Source organism: Adelges cooleyi, unplaced genomic scaffold, assembly GCF_023614345.1.
Source record: "Adelges cooleyi isolate 19-005CV unplaced genomic scaffold, UGA_ACOO_1.1 ACOO_flye_CR_arks_rails_tigmint_CR_PRNA_30, whole genome shotgun sequence".
Taxonomy (NCBI): domain Eukaryota; kingdom Metazoa; phylum Arthropoda; class Insecta; order Hemiptera; family Adelgidae; genus Adelges; species Adelges cooleyi.
The window spans coordinates 9,593,966-9,615,659 of record NW_026095971.1 but is presented as its reverse complement, the minus strand read 5'-3'; the positions used below and the strand labels follow the sequence as shown (position 1 = coordinate 9,615,659).

General features: G+C 30.5%; 1 protein-coding gene across 4 annotated transcripts; it reads right to left on the bottom strand.

The window, feature by feature from the left end:
* Positions 1–2,781: 2,781 nt before the first annotated feature.
* LOC126837940 (NAD kinase-like) lies at positions 2,782–11,642 on the bottom strand. Of its 4 annotated transcripts, none has more exons than XM_050571954.1 (10): positions 11,493–11,642; positions 10,221–10,276; positions 6,773–6,889; positions 6,301–6,324; positions 5,140–5,258; positions 4,895–5,077; positions 4,533–4,818; positions 4,135–4,292; positions 3,783–3,871; positions 2,782–3,053 (listed from the first exon to the last, which is right to left on the bottom strand). In XM_050571954.1, the coding sequence occupies exons 3-10, from the start codon at positions 6,834–6,836 to the stop codon at positions 2,918–2,920; spliced, it is 1,059 nt and encodes a 352-aa protein (XP_050427911.1). In that variant the 5' UTR covers positions 6,837–6,889; positions 10,221–10,276; positions 11,493–11,642; the 3' UTR covers positions 2,782–2,917. The 4 variants fall into 4 exon arrangements, with proteins under 4 accessions (XP_050427911.1, XP_050427908.1, XP_050427910.1 ...); XM_050571951.1 differs by lacking the exon at positions 10,221–10,276 and adding an exon at positions 9,247–9,268; XM_050571953.1 differs by lacking the exon at positions 10,221–10,276.
* Between the last annotated feature and the right edge of the window lie 10,052 nt (positions 11,643–21,694).

The window sequence follows — 21,694 nt, the reverse complement described above, 5'->3', positions numbered from 1 at the left end:
ATGGCCTTACCTACTCGGGCACTACATTATACATATATATATATATATACTACATATTATATATTATAAGTATTAAGATGTTTATCCATCAATTTATAGAAGAAATTTCAAACCAACACAGATAGCAAAGTAGGAGGTTAGTAATTTAACATTTTCGGTACCTTTCAAGAGCGTTAAAAGAAGGGCGGACCTGCCAAATATATTATTATTATTACTTGTGCTTTACGGAAAGCTATTCACAGAAATAGTATTAAATATTTTATAATAATATATAACAATTATAATGTACCCATATTTATATAAAATAATTGTAGGTCTTAAACCTATGCGATTGAAATAGTTCTTTGACTGATCGAGTTCCTTGCAGTAGGCAAAAATAACCTACCATTATTATCTACCAGAAATGTCCAGCATACCTCTTTACACACTTTATCCCAATTAATAAAGGAAAATGGGTAAAATCTAAATTCTATAAAGCCGATGCGTTTTAATTATAAGCTAATATTTTAGTACCTAATGAAGTCTGGAGAACTTACTAAAATAAAGTGGACGTGTGGAATAAAGCGTAAGGAGTTTATATACGGTATATATATATATATATATATATATATATATATATATACCGTAAGGGGAAATGTGGGTTGGTGTGTCGGATGAAGTTATTGTATGCCGAGAAGGGGTTGAAGAGAGAGTTATGCATGGGACAGGACTCAATTAAGGAGAAATGAAAATATACTCGGAGAGTCAACGATAACACCTAATAATCTTACTATATATGTGTATGCTCTCAATCGCAATTAAACTGGTATTGTCTATGGGATTTCGCAGCGTGTTGGAGTGGAAATTGTGATTGAAATTTTGACAGTCTGTCGTGTAACCCTTCTACCACCGTCGTCACAAACAATAAGGATTGACCCTTTTCTACGCAAACAATCATAACGCATTTCTGTTCCAAACTCGACCCGTGGTCCAAGGGTATATTTTCAAAGGGAAAACACAAGGGATACTCACTCCACTCTCAAGCCATAATATTAATATACAAAAATTAAAATATTAAATATTTTTAGAAAAATAAAACAGCTGTTCAGTTTTTAAAATCGGTTAAAATTTTAAACATTTGTCTTTTGTTTCCATATATATGTTAACGTTGTATCGAAATTCACCAAAAATTCTTATTTCCCTAGAAAAAAAACCGGAACAAAAGAATACACTTCTCAGTAGAAGCGTGTACGCGTATTTACTACTTCGGTTCTATCATTACCATCACTGAAAAGTGAAAACAGATTTTAGTTTGTACGCTAACGCCACTACTGAAAAGTGTATTCTTTTTTTGACTGAAGGGTATTTTTTAAAGTTTATACAATATTATAATTGTATAATATAATTCTTAAGGTGTTACCAATATTTAAGATATGTTCATAATTTTAGGAAAAAAACTCATTGTAAATTTAATTGTATATAGATTGTTTTTGTTAATAAAAAAAAGAAAATAATAATAATAATATAATTCTTACTTTCCATTTGCCTAACTGAAATAAAACCGGATTTTTTTCATTTTCGTAATAGTTGATAATTTATATTTATTGCATGAATAAATAAGAACTACATTTATTTAAATTTTGCGAGTAGACAAACCAAAATTAACACCTATTACACAGCATATTATATTACTGCTATGGTCGATTTCCCGTTACGAAATCGGGTCGGTTAACGAATTTACACTGAAAATATGAACACGACAATAGTTTACTTTAGGGTAAATAATAAGGTTTAACGACGTCGTAAACGCTCGTGTTGTTTATCTCTCCTGCAGTATTTCACGCCGAAAATATTCTATAAAAACGGAAACGGAACAATAGAAAATCTTCCCCTTCATAATAATAATATCCACTCGACGGCTATCGCGTTTTAAGGTGTCCACATTGACGCCAAGTCGCATATAATCAAAGCGATAAACATCACAGCTTTTTTTTTAAAGAACTCCAGTTTCCAATATTGTAAAAATAACAATTTTTTTTTAAATATTATATTACAATATTTAATATTATACAATGCGCGACCAGTGTTTATGTATGTTTATAGAATAGGATAATATGATTTGTTTTTTATACAAAGATAATGTAGCCCCTACTCGCCACCATCGTCTCCGTACAGTTATTGTGCCCAATAATAATTATTATTATGGAAAAAAAAACAATATAACGTCTAATTAAAACAAAATATTTGTTCGCATAATTGTTCAAAACGTAGAGGGGCGCACGCTGCTATAGTCAAACTGAAATTGTGACGGAGAAATGCATTTGTGTAGACTACACTGGCACATATACACTGTTGTATACTTGGGGATCGGATAAGGGCGGACACTGGCGCCGACAAAATAAAAAATGTCCTCATGAATTATTTAATTATTTTTGCCGTCCACGCCAGTTTATTTTTTTGGAAGTAAATTAATTTTTTTTTTTACTGACATTTTGACAATATATTTAAGTACCCCTCCTCGGAGTACGAACGAGATATTACAACAACATAATCTATAGTACTTTGGCTAAAACTTTGTGACCTGTCGACGGGGATAGAAATTGTTAATATATAATACACGCCGTGACGATTGCAATCGTCTATTTCAGATCATTGACATTGATGAATGATGATTAATATTACTCGTATGTTTCAACGAAAAACATATTGGCCACCTAATACCAATGTTGATAAAAGAAAGAAAGTCAAATGTATTAAAGTTTATACATATAAGATTTATTTTAGATATTATATCAATATAACAAAAACATTTGCGTATGTAAGATGATAATGTAATATACAATAATACTATATAGTAGTATTTTATTATTAGGTATATTATATAATAGTATTATATTAGCATAAATAATAATAATCTTTCAGATTAGAGTCTAAGCATTCAATTATTTTCGATGGCTTTTTGATTTATGCGCACATTCCAACTCATAATTTTGGAAAGCAAACTAAACCAATCCATAGTTTTATCTTGGGGATTTATTGTTTGTACAGGATATAGTGACGACTTTATTTGAATGCTGAAAATATAAATCATATTAGGTTAACATAGAAATCAAGTTAGGTGTATTTTCAGAAAAAAGGTAATTATTGAAAAAAAGCACTAGCACGTTTGGATAGGAAAGAGTCGACCTTCTTTAACTTTGGCCTTATTATGTAACTTAGGTGTACGATATCTAATCTATAGGCTGTATGAAGGAATTAGTTAAAATATTATCGTTAGTTCATTTACTTAATCGAAAAAACAAATTATTTTTATTACTAGAAATCTTCTAGTTAGCTCCGCGTCGAAGCTAAAATAACATGCCAATCCAGTATCCATTTATATGGGCGTACCTTGGCTTTTGTGGTTCTCCCCAAAGGGGGCCCCTACGACCACGAACCGACTAGTAGCGCTAGGCGTTATCTGCAGGCCGGGGAAGGTATGTCTCAAGAGAAGTGGTCCCATAGAAGGCCTCTTAACGTTCGGCTCAACGTCACTTTAGTCGCCTTTTACGACAGGTGTAAGGCCCTTGGAAGAATTCTTTCTCCCCTGTCCACAGGGATAATCCATTTATATATATATATATATATATATATATATATATATATATATATATATAAAAAGCCTAATACCTAATTTATTTAGCATTTAGGAAGTATACCTACAGTTAATTTAAGCGAAAATTAAATGAAGTACCTTGGTTGAATCTAGCATTGATAACTGTTACCGAATAATTAAATATTATTTAAACGTTTTGATGACTTACCTATCACCAACATTTAACTGTTGTTTATTGGCACCGTCGAACGTAACAAAAGCAAAGGTTGTAAGAGGGTTAGTAGGAGCCAACATAATCTGTAACAAGTAATTGGACTTACTTCTTACTGTTTCCTTCGTTAAAAAATTACATTTAAATTACAATTATTAAATACATTTGTCTTGACATATATTTAAATTGGCAGAGATTAAGACGATAGTATTCGTACTGAAATATTGTAAACAAGTAGACATTTTTTATACATCGTTTAAAAAATTGTTTACAACTCAACAAACAAAAATAATTATTACAAACTAAGACATTAAGTATTATTTAATATTTAATAATGTGTAAACCCTACTTTTATTTCAACATCAGCTGACACTACAACCGATCTGAATGATAATGCAAATGGGCATATAGCAGAAATCAAAATAGCTGAAATCCTTGGGTGAATTAAAGACGATCCCGTCGATGCAGCAAATGCAGAACTTCCAGTCGGCGTTGATATAACTAGACCTGGAATTTTAAACACTTATTTTAAATATGAATAGAAGACACATGTTCAATTTTTAATTCAGTTTATTGGTTTTTATACATAGCATAATTTAGTATACCGCTTATCATTGAATTGTTTTTTCAAATTGGTTAAAATATCAGTACTTAATATAACAGTATGATTCAATCAATATTGTTTATAATAATTTAGAATTATTACAATTTATAATGTCTTTGAAAATTAATTCCATGAATGTTTACCATCTCCTTTCACATTTGTTATGTGAGTTCCATCAATGTACAAAGATAAGCTGAAAAGGTGATTTGATCCGTGCTCAATAATCACGTCATTGAGCACCGAAATGTTTTCGGTAAACTGGTTAGTATTAGTTTCCTTAATAAGATTACATTCCAGTCTACTTCGAATAAAATACGTTGCATGTCCTTCAATAACGTTAGTTATTTCTTCTTTAAATTCTTGTATTTGAAATGGTGTTAAAAAACCAGGGGGGCTCATGGGAAACGACATAACAGGCGGTACTGTTTTCTAAAAACAAATTTTAAAAGATAAAAATAATTAGTGTATCATTATAAAATAAAAAAAGGAAATTATGAGTACATACTGAGAACAGACTAGTAGCGTAGAATAATGTACCATGTCCACCTAAACAAATAATAAAATCAATTTCATCTATATGATCGCTATTGTCCTTCTGGAATGACTTCAAAACATTATGGACATCTATGAATTGCGAGTTAAACTCTTCTTTCACAGTTTTTTCAACAAATACGTTCGTACTCTTCTCCTGCAATTCATTCGACTTAATGTAATTGGGTGCCGAACTTGAATAAAAGTATTCATTTTTACTTGAATCAGCCATTTAACTATTTCTATAAATGAAGGCAAGACTGTCGTATCATTTATTATTTTTATCACCAAGACGGATAATTGTTTTTTGTGCCATTTTAATGGATTATCATTCTTAGCTAAAACAAATAAATAAATAAATAAATATATATATATATATATATATATATATATATAACATTACAAAATAATTGCTCACAAAAACGGGTGTATTTTTTGTATTAAAAGACAGTCTTTTTAATACAGCAACAATTATTAGTTTGAATTAAATTGATATAGAAAACCTATTATAGCTCTGTTTTTATCAAACTTTAAGTTAAAATACAAAATTTGTTAAAACGAACTTTTCAACAGCTAAAAGTGTTTATGAAAATACGTGAGGAATGTGATATATGACCCGAAATCGGCTATTCGGATTCCTATAGACTGCTTTAGGACGTTCCAGGCAACAAATAAATTATTTTAACAATCTTTAAAAACGATTATGATACAAGGTTTTATGTGAACTGCAAACACAAAAGTGCGATCAGGAAAATCTGAATAGATCACCAAAAGGTGTTTAGTGTAAAAAAACTAGTTTAGAAAAAAAACATTACTTGACTCATGAACTATATTATTCATGACGAATTTGAATGTTAATATAACTTACTAAGGGTGCTTGAAACTAAATCAATATTATCATTTAGTTTCAGTTTTTTAACTAAAATCTCAGATGTTTCAGCTTCCAAAACATTTTTATATAACTGCCAAATTACATAATAGTCATTTATACTATGTAAATACTGCTGATCACTTAGCTGATAACTAAATAGAAAATAGTATCAAAATGATTTCTTTAAATAATATAAATATCTTAGTTACTTATTGTTATATTAAGATTTAAGACTGCTATAATTATAGTTATCATTGTGTTGTATTATGTTTGTGACAAAGGACCTCATACATCTCTAACTGAAGTGTTATTTATAACTGACAACACTCTAAGACTATTCCAAGAAAATTAGTTATACTTTATAGAGAATAACTAAATTCTAGGCAAATGTTTAGAAGAAAGTAATTGGTTTCTACATAAGATAATTTGTTTTGTATTTTACAAATAAATACTAATTCATTTTCTAGTAGGAATAAACCATTTGAATAATATAAAAAAATAGTACTTACATCTAGTTGATGTTTCGTTGCTCCCTGTAAAAATATAAGCATGTTAATTTGGCAAAATACAAAATTATTACAAATTATCAAACATAATTAATCGAATAATAAATAAATACTTTACATGTTATTTAACTATATTTCATAATTTTCATTTTATTAAGTTATTTTATCAATTGTTAGTTATAATTCCGTAGAAGTCTATTGACGATAACGAGTGGCAAACATCACTGTTAATAAAGAAAATGGCGATTTCCTCTATATTTGCTGACTAAGGAAATGAGAATACAATTTAAAACCTATACACGAGAGTTCTCATTTAAAGTTTAAAAATCTAAAGAACGCTACGCTCTTATCACAACCACTGTGAATAAGCTTGATGCCATCGAAAGATTTGTTCCTGGTAATTATTTCTTATAGTATAAATTAAAAGAAAAGTGAATAAATTGTTTAAAATATTTATACTTATAATTCATCTTACCAATTATTAAAGTACCCAGGAGAATGGTAGCCACCATTAAAAAATAGGTAAAACTGTTCTTCATCTTGTTTTTTTTTTTTTTAGTGCTCTTATGTATAATATGACACGTGTACTGTACTAAAACAATACAAATAAAGTTTGATTAAATTCAAAACAATCACATAAAACTATATTATTATTATAATAAACTCACAAACTCGAAATTCGACTATTGTTAATAACAAGTTAAATACTATGATAGTATGTGGTAAATAAAACGAGATTTTACACTCTTATAGGTAGAAGAAAAATAATTCGTTTTTAATTAAATGTTGGTTTTATGTATAATATCAAATGTTCAATAATATAACTTGGTTTAAATATTAAACAATTGCTAAGTATGCAATTACGTTTTTATTCAACTTGAGAAAACAACATGACAATCCTTTTTGGTTTCAAAGCGTTTTGAAAATGTATTTAACAATACTTATTTGTAATAACTATTCAGTATCCGAATTAATTTGTTTTCTTAAAAGTTAATATTTTTCACTTTTTAGGCATAAATGAATTAAACTTTTAATAATGTTTTAAACAATTTTTAATATTTGATGAATTCAGATTGAAAACGTCAAGGTACATTTATTCACAAAAACAAAAGACAAAATATGAGTATGAAAAATAAATTATAACATGTGTGAATAGCTAAATAAACACATTTTGTAAACATTTGAGGCAAATATAAATGCAATATATTGAAATGGACAATGTAACGAATGTTTTTAGTATACAATTTTAATAAAATACACAATTAACAAACAAAACACAAACATTATTAGTTTTTTCTATAAAATGATATGCATATACATTTTTCCCATTTGTTTACAATTACCCCACTTGGCCATTGGAAAACCCTATAAACAAAAGTTTGGAAATAATGAAAATGTATGAAGGTTAAAAAAATAAACTGATATTTGAGTACTGGGGGTCTATTCTTGAAACCATTCGAAAATTATTCGTAATTATACGAATCGGTCGTATACGAAATGTTCGTATGCGAATGTCAAGAATACCATTTAAAGCAGTGTTATATGACTATTCGTACACGAATAATTTTCTACTGCGGTCACTCAAAGCACTCGAATAACATTCTATTACGGGTCCAATTCGTATACGTTGCAACTACTGGGGTATAGGCAGTAGAATCTATGATTCGCGTACGAATAACGATTACTTATACTCATACTTATACTTATACGAGTACTTTAATTCATAATAACAATAATAATAATTTAATCTACATTATTTATAGTAAATAATATGTGTACTACATAAAATATATATTTAGAGTATAAATGAAATTTACTATGCTATATTATTATTATAGATTAACATAAACGTTTAGTATCAATATGACGTGAAATATTTATATTTGATAATGACAAATTATTATCTTTAAAATGATAATAATTATAAAAATCAAACAATAGTTTCACGTTATGACAATAAAAACTCAATTCATCGTTATATTACTTACATATCTAATATTATATTTATATTTGTTACATATTTATTAGTTATTAAATATGGTATCAAAACATATTTAATAGAATATATAGTCCGCGGGCATATGTAGTACGCCAAAAAATAATAATTGAATGCAACAAATGCATGGTTGGGGTTAATGGTATTACATTGGATTTTATTGTACCTATGTGTATTGTATAACTTTCTATTATACCGATGTGACACATATATTGTCCGCCGTAATGATCACATAATTTTCGTATTTTATGCGATATTGTTTACAATAGAAAGATTTCATAAAAATTAGTTATCTAGTCTCTCTAGTTAATCCATAAGATATATTATTGTACATATAATACTATTTGCAGTGTTTGTATTTGATAACTACGGTGTCATAATTTATGAGAATGTACTATAATCAAAAACTTTAACTTAATCTTATAAGTCGAAATTACCAATAGTTGTCAATTTGTATTGTATAGTCAACAGTGTCGACTGTGTAATGTGTTTTACTGAATTTTCCGTAAATTATTTTAAATAATGTGTCACCTCTATTGTTGACTACGTTTGTCGATATCCATTTATCGTTTAGTAATTACTGCCGGTGTCTGAACATTTCGGCAAGATTATTACTAAAGACCGAGAACCCACGAGATAAGTAAGGTCTGCCTTGTCTAACTATAGGTTTTAAAAAAGCTAAGTATTGTCATTACTGCATAACTTTTTTTTTTAAATGGATGATGATAATGATTTAATAATGCATTTATTTGCTATCGAAGAGTTGGAACAAAGAGAACTTGACGGAGAAGTAACTAGGCGAACTTATGAGCCTATTGATCCTTTTGAATGTAAGTACACAGATTTAATATTTTATGTTACTATTAAAATAGTTATTATATTACTAAAATAAAATATGTCTATATAATATATTATATTATATATTTTAACAATTTGCTGTCATTACTACATACCCATAATTATTAGCATGCAAGACTGTTTGGAGAAGAATAAAAAAATACAAATTAATTCGAAAATTTCTAATCTATAAATACTAATATTTAGTAAGTACAACTTTCTAAGTTAGTTCTTCCTACCAATAATTTTCATAATAGTAATAAAGTCTTAGATAATTATAATTTTGTATTATTATTATATATTGTAATTAATTATCAACTAAAAAATATTTTCAATACAATATAATGAACATAAATCAGAACCAACCAACCAAATAAATGATTTATTAAAATTTAAACATTACATTAGTGTACTATAGAATGTTGATAAAGTGCATTTTGTACTAAATACCACCTACTAAATATATAGACTATATTTTATAAAGTATACATTTAACTAAATTTAATTTTACTATTTAGAGTAATCATAAATATTTAGAATTATTAAATAGTAAACCAATTGTATATTTAAATATTTGACAAGATTTTAGACTAGATAATATAATAATTCAGGTAATATAACGTAATTCGTATACGAATGCCTAGTAGAATAGAAAGAGTAATAGAAAACGCAATTTCAAGAATACAGTTTTAAAAAACCAGTAGAAAGTCACATTTCGTATACGAAATGGTAGTAGAACATTTTCAAGAATAGACCCCCCTGGGCATTTATATTACTGTATGTTTCAATTTTATATTATTTGTAATAATTGTTCTATGACCTCCACCCCCATTCACTATCCTAATTTTAACCCGGGCAATGTTAGATTGAAAACAAAGTGTTTTTAACACCTGCCTTGTTCATTGTTTTTCTATGTAACTGACGCCAGAGAAGAATCGATGTATAACAATAACAATTTTTTAAGACATATCTACTACATTGCGTGTGCCTGTATTACCTGTAAAAATGTTGTAAGCGGAATTTTTTGTATACTAAATAAATATAAACTGGTCGAGTGTATATAGGTGTAACAATAGTACACATTGCTTACCTTAAAAAAACATTTAACACATTTTGTAGGTTATAGTATTGAAACGAAATTTTATCCTAAAGAAATAATGAACTATTTAAATAAAAAACCTTAACAACAACAAAATGTATACTTAGGACTGAATATACTGATTCAGCCTGTTGTGAGCTGTAATGATATTAACTTGCTGCCGAAATACGTATATACGGAAGTGTATTATTTTTTATGGTTTTGAGTATTTTTAAATGCTTAATTATTTTTGTTCTTTACTATATACTTATTTTTTTTACACTTTTATCAAAATAGAACAAAATAGTAATAAATGTAGCTCAGCACTTCTTAGGCAGTGCGAACTGATACAACTTAACCATAAGATATGATTTTGTAGTATATTGCAAAACTGTAAAAATCAACCCTACTCTTATAGTATACTAAAGTATAGTCTTACAGTTAACAGTATACTGTTATAAAAACTTTCAATTTATAAATCGCACATAACTAATAAAATGAATGATGTAATAAAAATAGCAGTATTTAATAACAATTTGTTTTTAAGTATAGCTAGAGGTATAAAATAATATTATATTATTATGTTTTGTCCTATAATACATAGTCCGTCACGTGAAATAGTTTTTCTCGGCCCACACAATTTAGGAGCAATATAATAGCCCTTAACACGTTGTTTAGCACAAAATCGCTCAATTCGATTTCTTCAGCTGTATTAGGATTAAACTCTTGGAATGAAACTCAATTAGAATAATTATTATACACACATTCGTATCTAATGTCTAAAAATGAATAATATTTTGATTATACAAAATGAGTATTATGTAACAAAATAATTTAACATGTTAAAATATTAATAGTTTTCCATCCAATAAAAAATCAGAAACCCGTTAAATGACATTACACGACTGTCGGTAACAATTGATATTTTATTACTCCTACGACCCCGTGGGTCGATATTTTACTACCTCCCAAATCTTTTCACTGACGACGACAAAGCTGCCAGTATTATATACGTAATATTTTTTATTTATGAAGAATAAAATATAATTTTATGTTGCTTATTAGATTTTTCTGTCATAAAATAAGTTAAATAAATAAGGTCACTCGTTCATTTTGGAAAGTTTTGCTTTTATATAGATTATCGATTTTTATCAACTACATTCAATCAAAAATATATAGTGACGCTCGAAATATATACCTAATAAATGTTATTTTGCTTGCTAATATAGTGTGCTATGAATAAAATTTAACAATTCTTAGATTTTTAAATACATTTTGGATTACCTGTCTTTTAAATGAAGTAGCAATTCAGTAATGTCACTGGACACGCATTCAGTATACCAAGCGTGACATACATGTAAATAACTATTTTACGTACTATTGTTATGTGTAAAGTCGCACTGTTCTAAAAACTTAAATATTGTAGTGAGGTTTGAAGTTTAAACTTAAAGGAGCGCCCCCCCCCTACATCTTGCGTAGCCTTATACATTAAGCGTCGCGTCGTGTGAAACTTTTTTGCACTATACGTGTACTTGTTTACTGTGCACTTACGGTTGAAAACTTTTTTCGAATACACGATTCGACATCGTCAAATCGATATTGTATAAATAAAACCAAATGGTAAATAATAATAATAATAATAATAATAATAATAATAATAATAATAATAAAAATTGACATTTTGTTTTAGAAATAAATTCATTTTAAATATTTAATTTATTAAATATGAAATACTCTAGAGTTAAACGTTTTATTTTGCCTGCATAAAACGCTGCAGCGAATATTTACGATTAAGTCTGATCGTTGCCGATAATAATATCGTTATGTGCAGCGTTTAGACAACAATAGAAAGTCATATAGCGCGTATGTATTATTATAAGGAAACTGGAAAGGATTTAATTTTCGGACGATTAATCCGTCGTCCTTTTCGAGTGCGCCGTGCTTTGGACAATCTCGTGTTATTATGTGAAACCGGAGCGCTTACAAAAGCCATTAAAACAAAAACGGAATTTAATATACACACACACGCCTGCCCGCCCGTTGAAGGGTCGCTCGGACGTACCTACCTCGTCGTATATTATTATTTTATTGTAAAATATTATAAAAGACTTAATTATTATCACTCGACGTACATGCACCGACGCTGAGTGTAGGAAAACGAACTACCAAACGATAATGGATTACTACGGTACGATTATAATAGCAATAATATAATTTTGAGAGTCCGGCAAGCGCGGAAGCGACGATACACGGTAAAGCGGGGGGGGGGGGGTGAGGGTTTGTATAGAAGGACGTGCAATAAGTTTTGTCCGAAATCCTTTTTATTGTTTGCCACCGAGAGAAAGGGAGCATAAAAAAGTAGGAGAGAGAGGAGTGGTAAACCTTGTATTGTGTTAAAAGGGCCGACGATCACCAAGACCTAATGCCGCGCTGTCTCTGTTGCATGCGACCGCCACCGCTTCTGCAGTACCGTTGTATTAACATAATGATAGTAACGCACTGCACAGGAAGAAAAGAACAATAGTGGAAAGTACGGTGCATACGATAGTACCTCTATAGGAACCGGGTACGTCCATCAAAACCCAAAATTGAATACCTGTACGCAACAAACGCATAAACCGTCTTGTTATGTATACAGTGTGAATCTCATTAACACGAATGTACTCTGTAAACCCTTGTAAAAAACTGTGGAAAAACTTTTGTTTTTAAGAGGGCCATATGAATAATCGGATATTAAAAAACCCGGGAAAATGGATACAGACATTATGGAATATATCCGGATAGTTTAACAAATACAATACAATCCGGTTTATCCGTTTCAACTATCCGGGTAACTTGATTTTGGAACTTAAATTAATTTTTAATAACGAATAAAACGAATTATATCAAGCTAGAAAAAACTATCATAAAAATATATTAAACATCTAAGATAAATATTAGATATTTAAATTATTTCATAGTAAGACTCGTTTGATCATATGACACAACAACATATTTTTTTAGTGAAATCGCACTAAATAATAAACTGTCGTTTAAAAACAAACAGAAACAGTCATTGTTTGTGTAATCAAACCATTTTGTTAACACGGCTGTAGGTCGGAATACACGGATATTTATCATTTTTATTCCCACACAGTGTGTAACTATTATATGCATTTTTACGGCCTGCACATGTACTAATATAACTTAACAACGCGTTATGGCTATGAGTACATCCAACACGTTTTAAGCTGAATAAAAACTAGTCAGCGTTATATACAAGTTTAAAACAAAAATAATAATAATAACTAGACGTGCTACACCAGTCTATATTATTTAATCTAATAATCCAATAGTTCGTTAAAAAAAAAGGCTTTAATTCCACGTACGTATTAATCCCGGAAATAAAAAAAAAACAATACGTTATCAGTTTCACATCGAAACTAAAAATTATATTATAAATTCGATGATCATTTTATTAAACAAAACAAAAATGTACTGAATATATTGTGGTTTTTGGTTCAATGCATCAGTTAGTTTTTTCGCAAATTTGTTTTTTTTTGTTTAAACATAAGTCATATTTCAAATTATATGAAATTACGTTATTTAAAAATAAGCTTTACAAAGTGTAATAGTAATTTCAGTAAGCTCAACTTTTTAAATTAAAACGACAGAGAATTCTTCTTTGTGTTTTGATACGTACCTAGTGGCTAGTACCTATGTCGTGTAGTTATGTGCTTTTATTATTTTAATTTTGTGTCTAAGCTTAGGATAACTTTTTAAACCAAAAACCTTTAAAATTGAGAAGACAAATGTACATTCAACTTTCGAAAAATAGTCGAATTACCTACAAACTCGAACCTTAAAAATAATAGTACTACACATTATATACAGTTGGGTTATAATTTATCATTCTCTATCTAATTACAGTGTTAGTTGTTAACCTTTTTTTTTTTAATAATTCATAGCTATTCATACCAATTCATTCAAAACACGTATATTTTAATAAAGAACTTGGCATTCGTGTAATTGACACTTAAAACTGAAGGTCAAACGTACATATTTATCTTAAAACATTCAACTAACTAACATCCAAAACTCAAAAGACGCTACACATCCGATAATTATTATACACATTAAGTGATTTGGCTGTAATTACTTTTCACTTATATATTTTATGTCGTAAGTTTTCCCTCGCCGTATTCGTCAATCGCCCGCGGTGACGACATCCGAAATTAACGAACCACCGTCGCCGTCAAGCAAATGATTTGATTTGAAGTCGTCAGTAATCAAGAAATTCGTTAGTGATCTTAACCAGACACATCCTTCCTAAACTTCTTTCGACTCTTCGTGTTAATCTATATCCCCTCTATGCCTTCTCCTTTTTAGTAACCAAATCTAACTGCGGAAATGTCAACGGCAGCCACCGTCAAATCGTATAGTAATTGTTTGCCACCGTCACATTCCCATCTCACAGACAGATAGATAATAAAAAGCATTTATTTTTTAAGAAAATGCTTTGTTCTTTTACAATCCCAACTCCTCAAAACTTAACCTTGTAAATATTAAACTATTAACTACACCAATTGGAGTAATTTCCACACAATCCTCAAAACGAATATTAAAGTCGAAAAAATATGGTAAATATTCCAGTCCATCTCATAAGTTCAGACATAATTAGAAAAGTAACGCACAACTTGAAAAAAATTGGCTGAGAATATGTATGTTGGTTGTAAATTAAAAAGTTAAGTTTTTTTTTGGTCACAATTAACTTAGACATAAATTATATTTTCTATCTTCCGGGTCAATTAATTATCTAATAAAGTTTTCTAGCAGTATAAAAATAAAAGTACACAATTTCTCTAAAATTTGGCCGGTTTAAAATATAATTAATAATATTATTAAATATAATTAATATGGTGAACTGTAGCACTATCTGATTTATGTGGATATTAGATTGTCCTCTCCATGGGTTGTTTATCGTATTGAAAATTATAATACATTTTGATTTTTCATAGAGGAAGCTTTGATTCCCTAAAATTTTTTTAGAAATTTTATAGACCATTTAGGCAGTAGCATATCAATGTTATTGTGTAAAAAATTATTCAATTCACTAAAATAACTAAATTCACCAAAATAGTTAAAGTTAGTCAATTCGGTTTTGAGAAAAGTAAAGTCGGATATTATTTAAATAAATGAGGTATTAATAAAACAACAGTTTAATTCATAATTTCTAATAACTTCCATCTTATTTTTCGTAAGGTACGCGCTGTACACGTACACCGTACAAGTAATTAGTAAAAATATATTCTGTGTAATGTTGCTGTACCTACATTCTATGTTTTTTCAGGTATTTCTTAATAAAAGAAAAATAATAAAAATTATAAAATCAACTATATTGGCTAACTATACTGCCCATATTTTCCCAATAAAGCCCATTCAATAAACCTAACAGATTCTCAAAAAAAATATTTCAACTTGAGTCTAGGAGAGCATTCATAATCAGTGATTAGTCGTCTTTATTGTTTCATATTAATATTACGAGTATAATGATGATTCACAGCAAAACAATTAATTCATAAGGAAAGCAAAAATGTCCATTTGTAGCTAGAAACATATTAATATATTTTATGACCTCGGCAAGCATATAAAACCAACCTAAAAGTTCTTTCAGCTACTTGCAAAACCAATGATTGTATGGTTTCAGTAAACCCGTCCATAAGTAATTACACAGGGAAGCCGATTAACGGACTCTTTTGTAGACAGTAATACGAATTATAAACCTATTATTTCGTTTGGTAATACCCTAGGGTACTACAGTAATTGGCACAGATCAAATAATTATTATATCTTGGAGTACCATATATATGTAACTTTAAAGAATTCTGAGTGGCAGGAGAATGTACTCAAATGGTGTATTGTTTATTTTAACCCCAGAGAAAAAAATCTTAGCTAGGTTATACAAAATATTACACGAATATAACATTTCATCTTTACAAAGGCCTAAAATAGATTCTAAAGAAAATACTATTACATTTTTTCGGACGACTCTTCGTTTATTTTTCTTAGTAACATTGTTAATTATAATGATGTAACACCTAAGTAACATCCTAGTAGTAAGTAGCAAGAAGAAATATATTTTATCTTATGAAAAAACCCGGAGTCAATTACTAAATGTACGGAGTACATTTCCAAGTGTTCATTACTTTAAAAAGTGTTGGCGACTCGTAAACAATTATTCTCTGGAGGACATCACAAATTGGTAGCTATATTGAGTACCATGCGGTGTTCGGTTGACAATACAGCTCCATCGATTCCACCCTCTAGTTTTTCGTTCAGTGGATAATCTCTTTATGCAACCCATGTGTATACCTCTTAGGGGTTTGCTCTGTATATACGGCTGAGGGTCATATGAGTCATATGTTAATTTCGATCCAAAACACTGTTAACGAATAAATTATAATATCTTTTAGTCAAAACGTTCATTACCGCAATCAAACAAAACTCACATTAAACCGACCAAGGATCACCCATAAGAGTCATTAAACGCTTTTTGCGCATTGATCAAAACTGAATTATATTATGTACACATTATTTTGTGTTCCATCACGGTGTAGTTCACCACTCGCCGCTTTCAGTTTAAAACTATAAAATAATACATCGGAGAGTTAAAATTTTGAAACTCACCCGACCGAAATCGCGCTTGAAGTGTAAAGCACTGGCACACCCAAAAATTATGTTAGCATGCAAACGCGTTTTAGCTGTACAGAGAGGTGTTTTGCGGTTAGTTAGCACGAACATTTATCTTTTGAATATATTTCCATCTTTAGGTCCAATTTTGGCGACGGATTCTCCCCGGGGATCTGCCGGCCGAGGCTAAGCGTTCGACAGTGGCCGCGTGGTGTGTTAACGAACACTACAGGAATTATTATCAACAGTCGGAAATGTACGCGCACCGGAAGTTGGTATAATAAAAACAGGCACAGATATTTGATTGTGTCGGCGGAGGAGGAAGAAAGCTTTTTTGCCTTTGCCCGAGCCCACATAAAAACCGCTTTGCCGAGTCGTAAATGGCACCGCAGGCAGTGGCGTCAAAACTTTTAAAACATTCCTCTCTCTTTCTTTGTATATAATCCCACCGTACTTGCCCTCTGTCCTGTACGAATTCTACTTACTATACACCACTCTTTTATTATTAGAATTAATTTGGGAATGCGCATTCGTACAAGCCGACAGGTTTTATATGTCGAATTATTACCACCCCTCTTACATATATATATTACTTACACTGTAGACGGGTTCTAGAGTTTGAGCGCACTCGTTAACGTCTTTCTGCCCACATAGACCCTGTCTCCGAATTCTTACGGATTTTTACGATCCGGGTCCTTGTTATATTACTTTTAGCGCTCAAGTACACCGGGGAATAAAATACGGTAAAATTTGTTGACTGCAGCAGTCGTTTACGCAAATTGCCGCGGTTCCTCAACCCACGTTTCAAAATTTAATATTAGAGAAAGAGAAAAGTACAACAAATATAATACAAAATCACGAAATCATAACAAAATACTTATTAAGAAAAAAATTGGGGGGAAACTTTCTTAAGTAAGTAGTATAATGTATTACCATTGATTATAAATAATATAGATAGCCCATGGCATGTAATTTTTGCTACGCGAGAATTGTTGCCGTTGTAGAGCGTATTCGGTATTATACTGGGTTTAGTTATGGCGGTAGGTACTGTGAGCGCTGTCGATCGTCGCGCAAGCGCACTACGTCGTTCCTGGCTGAATTGCGCCTGCGCGTCGATCGTCAGCGCTCACGGTATCTACCGCCATAACTAATAACAGTATAAAGCGCTCTACAATGGCAACAATTTACGCACAGCAAGAAATACATGTCAGTGGGCTATCTATATTAATATGTTATTTATAATCAATAGTATTAACAAAACTTCCTCTAGTTTTCAAAAGAAAATGGAATTTTAATTTAAAAGTTTGACTATATTACCATCATGCACAATATGTGTGTACTAAAATATTATATCCCTGCCATATTATGATGTTATCAGTAAAGCAGTAATAAAATAACATGATTAATTTACTAAGTAAGCACATACTATGGTTATAGTAAAAACTATAGTCCCTTACTAAAATAACTTTAATGATGATTGTTATTCAATTATCGAAAATTCGAGTATTTTAAAATCTTATATTAAAAATTATTCGAAATAATGAAATACATACTTGAAATTTTAAATTTTAAATATTCGGATCCCGATTTTCGAATGTACCTACCTACTTATCTCATTTGAATCCAGAATATCCGAATTCAAACAACCAAATAGTTCCCAACAACAGTTGGAATAATATAATTCTAGTTGCAACAGGTAACTATTATAATATATTAACGTTTGGTGTCCTTTTGTATTCAAAACACTAATCATAAGTTAGTTACTTAAACTTGCAGTAACAATTAATCACAACTCCATAAGTAAAAAAAAAAAAGCTTCTTATTTAATGTTATCTTTCTTAGTAAATACCAAATACTCCGTATTCTAAGAAAATTGATTTTTATACCGAAGTTAAAAAATATAACAGCGACTATAATTGCTGTTTCTAATTTATGTTTGGCTGTTATACTAATATAGTGTAAGACACAAAGACCAGAGCTATGAAATAATTATTTGGCCGACACATTTTTATTACTAATTTTAAGTCATTTTAACAGTTACAACTTACACACGTAGTTTATATTTTAAAATCATAAATTACAATTTACAATGCAGTTGCGTGTTAAATAGAGTGTTCTCCTTTTGTAATTTGCACATATTGTAGCAATAACAACGATTCGATCAAAAAAGAAAACAAATCTGGTATACACTCTTGTAATAGTATTAAGAGCTGCCATTATGACAGTGATAACAAAGACGAGACATTCGTGGGCGTAGTCAAGTAATCTCTTCTGCGGGGTGCTATCAATCAGAGACTAACGATTACAAAGGAAATGGACACGTACAAGTGATTCTACCTACCCACTTCGGATGACAGGTATATACGACGTGTGTACAAACTAACAACACAATATTCAATAATATTTACAAACAGATTCAGACTGAGAGGGTTGAGGGTTCCATCCCACAATTCTAGGTAACCATGTGTCCCAAAATTGCCAACATTTCTTGAGAATTCACCATTGACGAATTGAGAAGAAGTGGCCTATTTCCCGGGCACGGACCACTATGATATAGCGCACAGGGTAGAACAGTCCGATCCTTTGAACAATCCAGTAAATTAGAAGTATTCCATTTTTTTTAGTCTACGACTTGTCTAGTTCGGTTTGGACAACTCTTATTCTACAAGAGACAAGAGTGCCATCCTGGGGAAGTGGGTATGATGCAGTGGTTCCCGTTGCCTTCCGCATTGAAGTTTACAATGTTACAAATCAACTTAACTTAAATAGTTTTTAAAAATGATGTCAACTTATTACACACAACAATAATTGAATAACAGTACATTTTTTTTTTTAGATTTGTAAACAAATTCTAATTAGTAGTATAGTATTGAGTAGGCTTAATACTCAGGACCGTTCAAAGACATGAGACGAACGGGGTAGCACAGTTGACATAAATTTAGGAAGTGCTAAATGTATTACAACAGAGAAAGGGGACACGTAGTTGCGCCGAATTTGGGTGACTCGGCTACATAAATTTATATACAATGAAACCTATAGTATTACTTTGATACGGCATAAAAAATATATTTGACATATTATATACTTTGTTTTTTACTGCCTTATTGGGCAGTTAAATATAAAAACAAATCTGGAACGCGTTAACGTTTAAGAAGATAATATTAAACTGACAAGGTTGACATTTCTAAGGGGGGTTTTTTTTTACTGCAGTCACGACTTTATTTTTTTTTTCAGTCTGATTTCTGTGATAATAGTGAGATCTCGAGACAGCTGCAACGCATTTGTTTTTTCGTGATGAATAGTTAATTCAGGTTATTTAGAAGCAGATGAACAAAAAAACACGAAAGCCCCGCTTATAGATCTGTGTTTGCGCTTCGATCAGCTGACATATATACATATACATACCTATTACCTTTTATAAAATTATTAATTATACCATTTGTATTGTATAGTCACGCACATTATTTGTTACATTCTATAGATATTGTGGAAAAAAAAACAACAACCGAAAAACATTTATTTTTTAGGCCGCAAGCTCTGCTCTTTCCGTTTTTGCGTTCAGTTTTTTTTTTACTCAACTTATTTATTTACCGTCGATTCAACTTATACCCATCATCGCATCTTATCCCGACCACCCACCCGCGTTTAAAAGTAATCATTTTTTTTCACTACCGCACTTGATCCCATGAATATTTTAAATTTAAAAGAACATATTTTAAGTGCACGTATAACAACGACGGTTTCGCATATAAATGCATATTTTATATAGTGCACATTTCGGGGTTTTTAAAGCCATATAAATCCGGCGCCGTAATATATTCTGGTTTTTTTATTTTGTTATTCAGTCGTCCTGTGTACCGTATACACGCTATTAATGTTGCGAACAAATATTTAAGCGGTTTTTGCGTGTGGCTTAATACAAAAAAAAAGTTATGGGGAAAAATAATCGATAAGAATCATACGCTGTCATGGCGGTTTTTGATGCTCACACACATGTTCATAGAATATACGCTCTCTTTGTCGATGAGTAATGCCCGGGTCGTACATAATACATTATATACGGCCTAAAAGCTTAAACCGCCGTGCGGCGCAAAAAGTTTTGAAACGCACTCAAAATTATATTCAATTACTATAATAACGTGTCCCTATAAAATCCTACCCGGGACCTTCGAGGACCAACAGATACACAATAATAATATGACTTTGGTAGCCGTGTGTTAGGCGAGTCGGTACTTGGCAGAATAATAATTTGGACTAATGGGAGTGTCACGTAAAATCAAAAACCGACCACATCCCGCGATAGGGTCCAAAACGCACTTAACCCCATCGTCGACTCGGAAACCCTTAGTCCTCGCTTGTCCGTTAGGTAATAGCCGTATATCGCAAATAGGGTGCGATATACCGTCTAGCGAAGGGCTCGCGAGGTCAAACGGTATATTATTTACTAATCCAATATTGTACTTTGCTTATGCTGCTGCGGGTACCGTACAAAAGACCTATTTGAAATTTAGCTACCTATTTGTTAAAAAAATAATCACCAAAAGCGTGTTGTGCCAGTTTTTAATGTAATATATTATGTCAATTCATTCGCTTTAATTGGTAAAAGTATCCTGACTCAGTTTTAGTTATCTTTTTACAAAAATTCAAATTGACTTGACAGTGAATGAACATCAGTGATAGTTATACCCACTGATAATATTTTACAGTTTACATTTATTTAAGACGGTCGTTTTTTTCGACCTCTGACAAACGACGAAATGAATATATTTTTATAATTTACTTATGATTTTGTAAAGCACCGTTTAGAGCCTTAGACC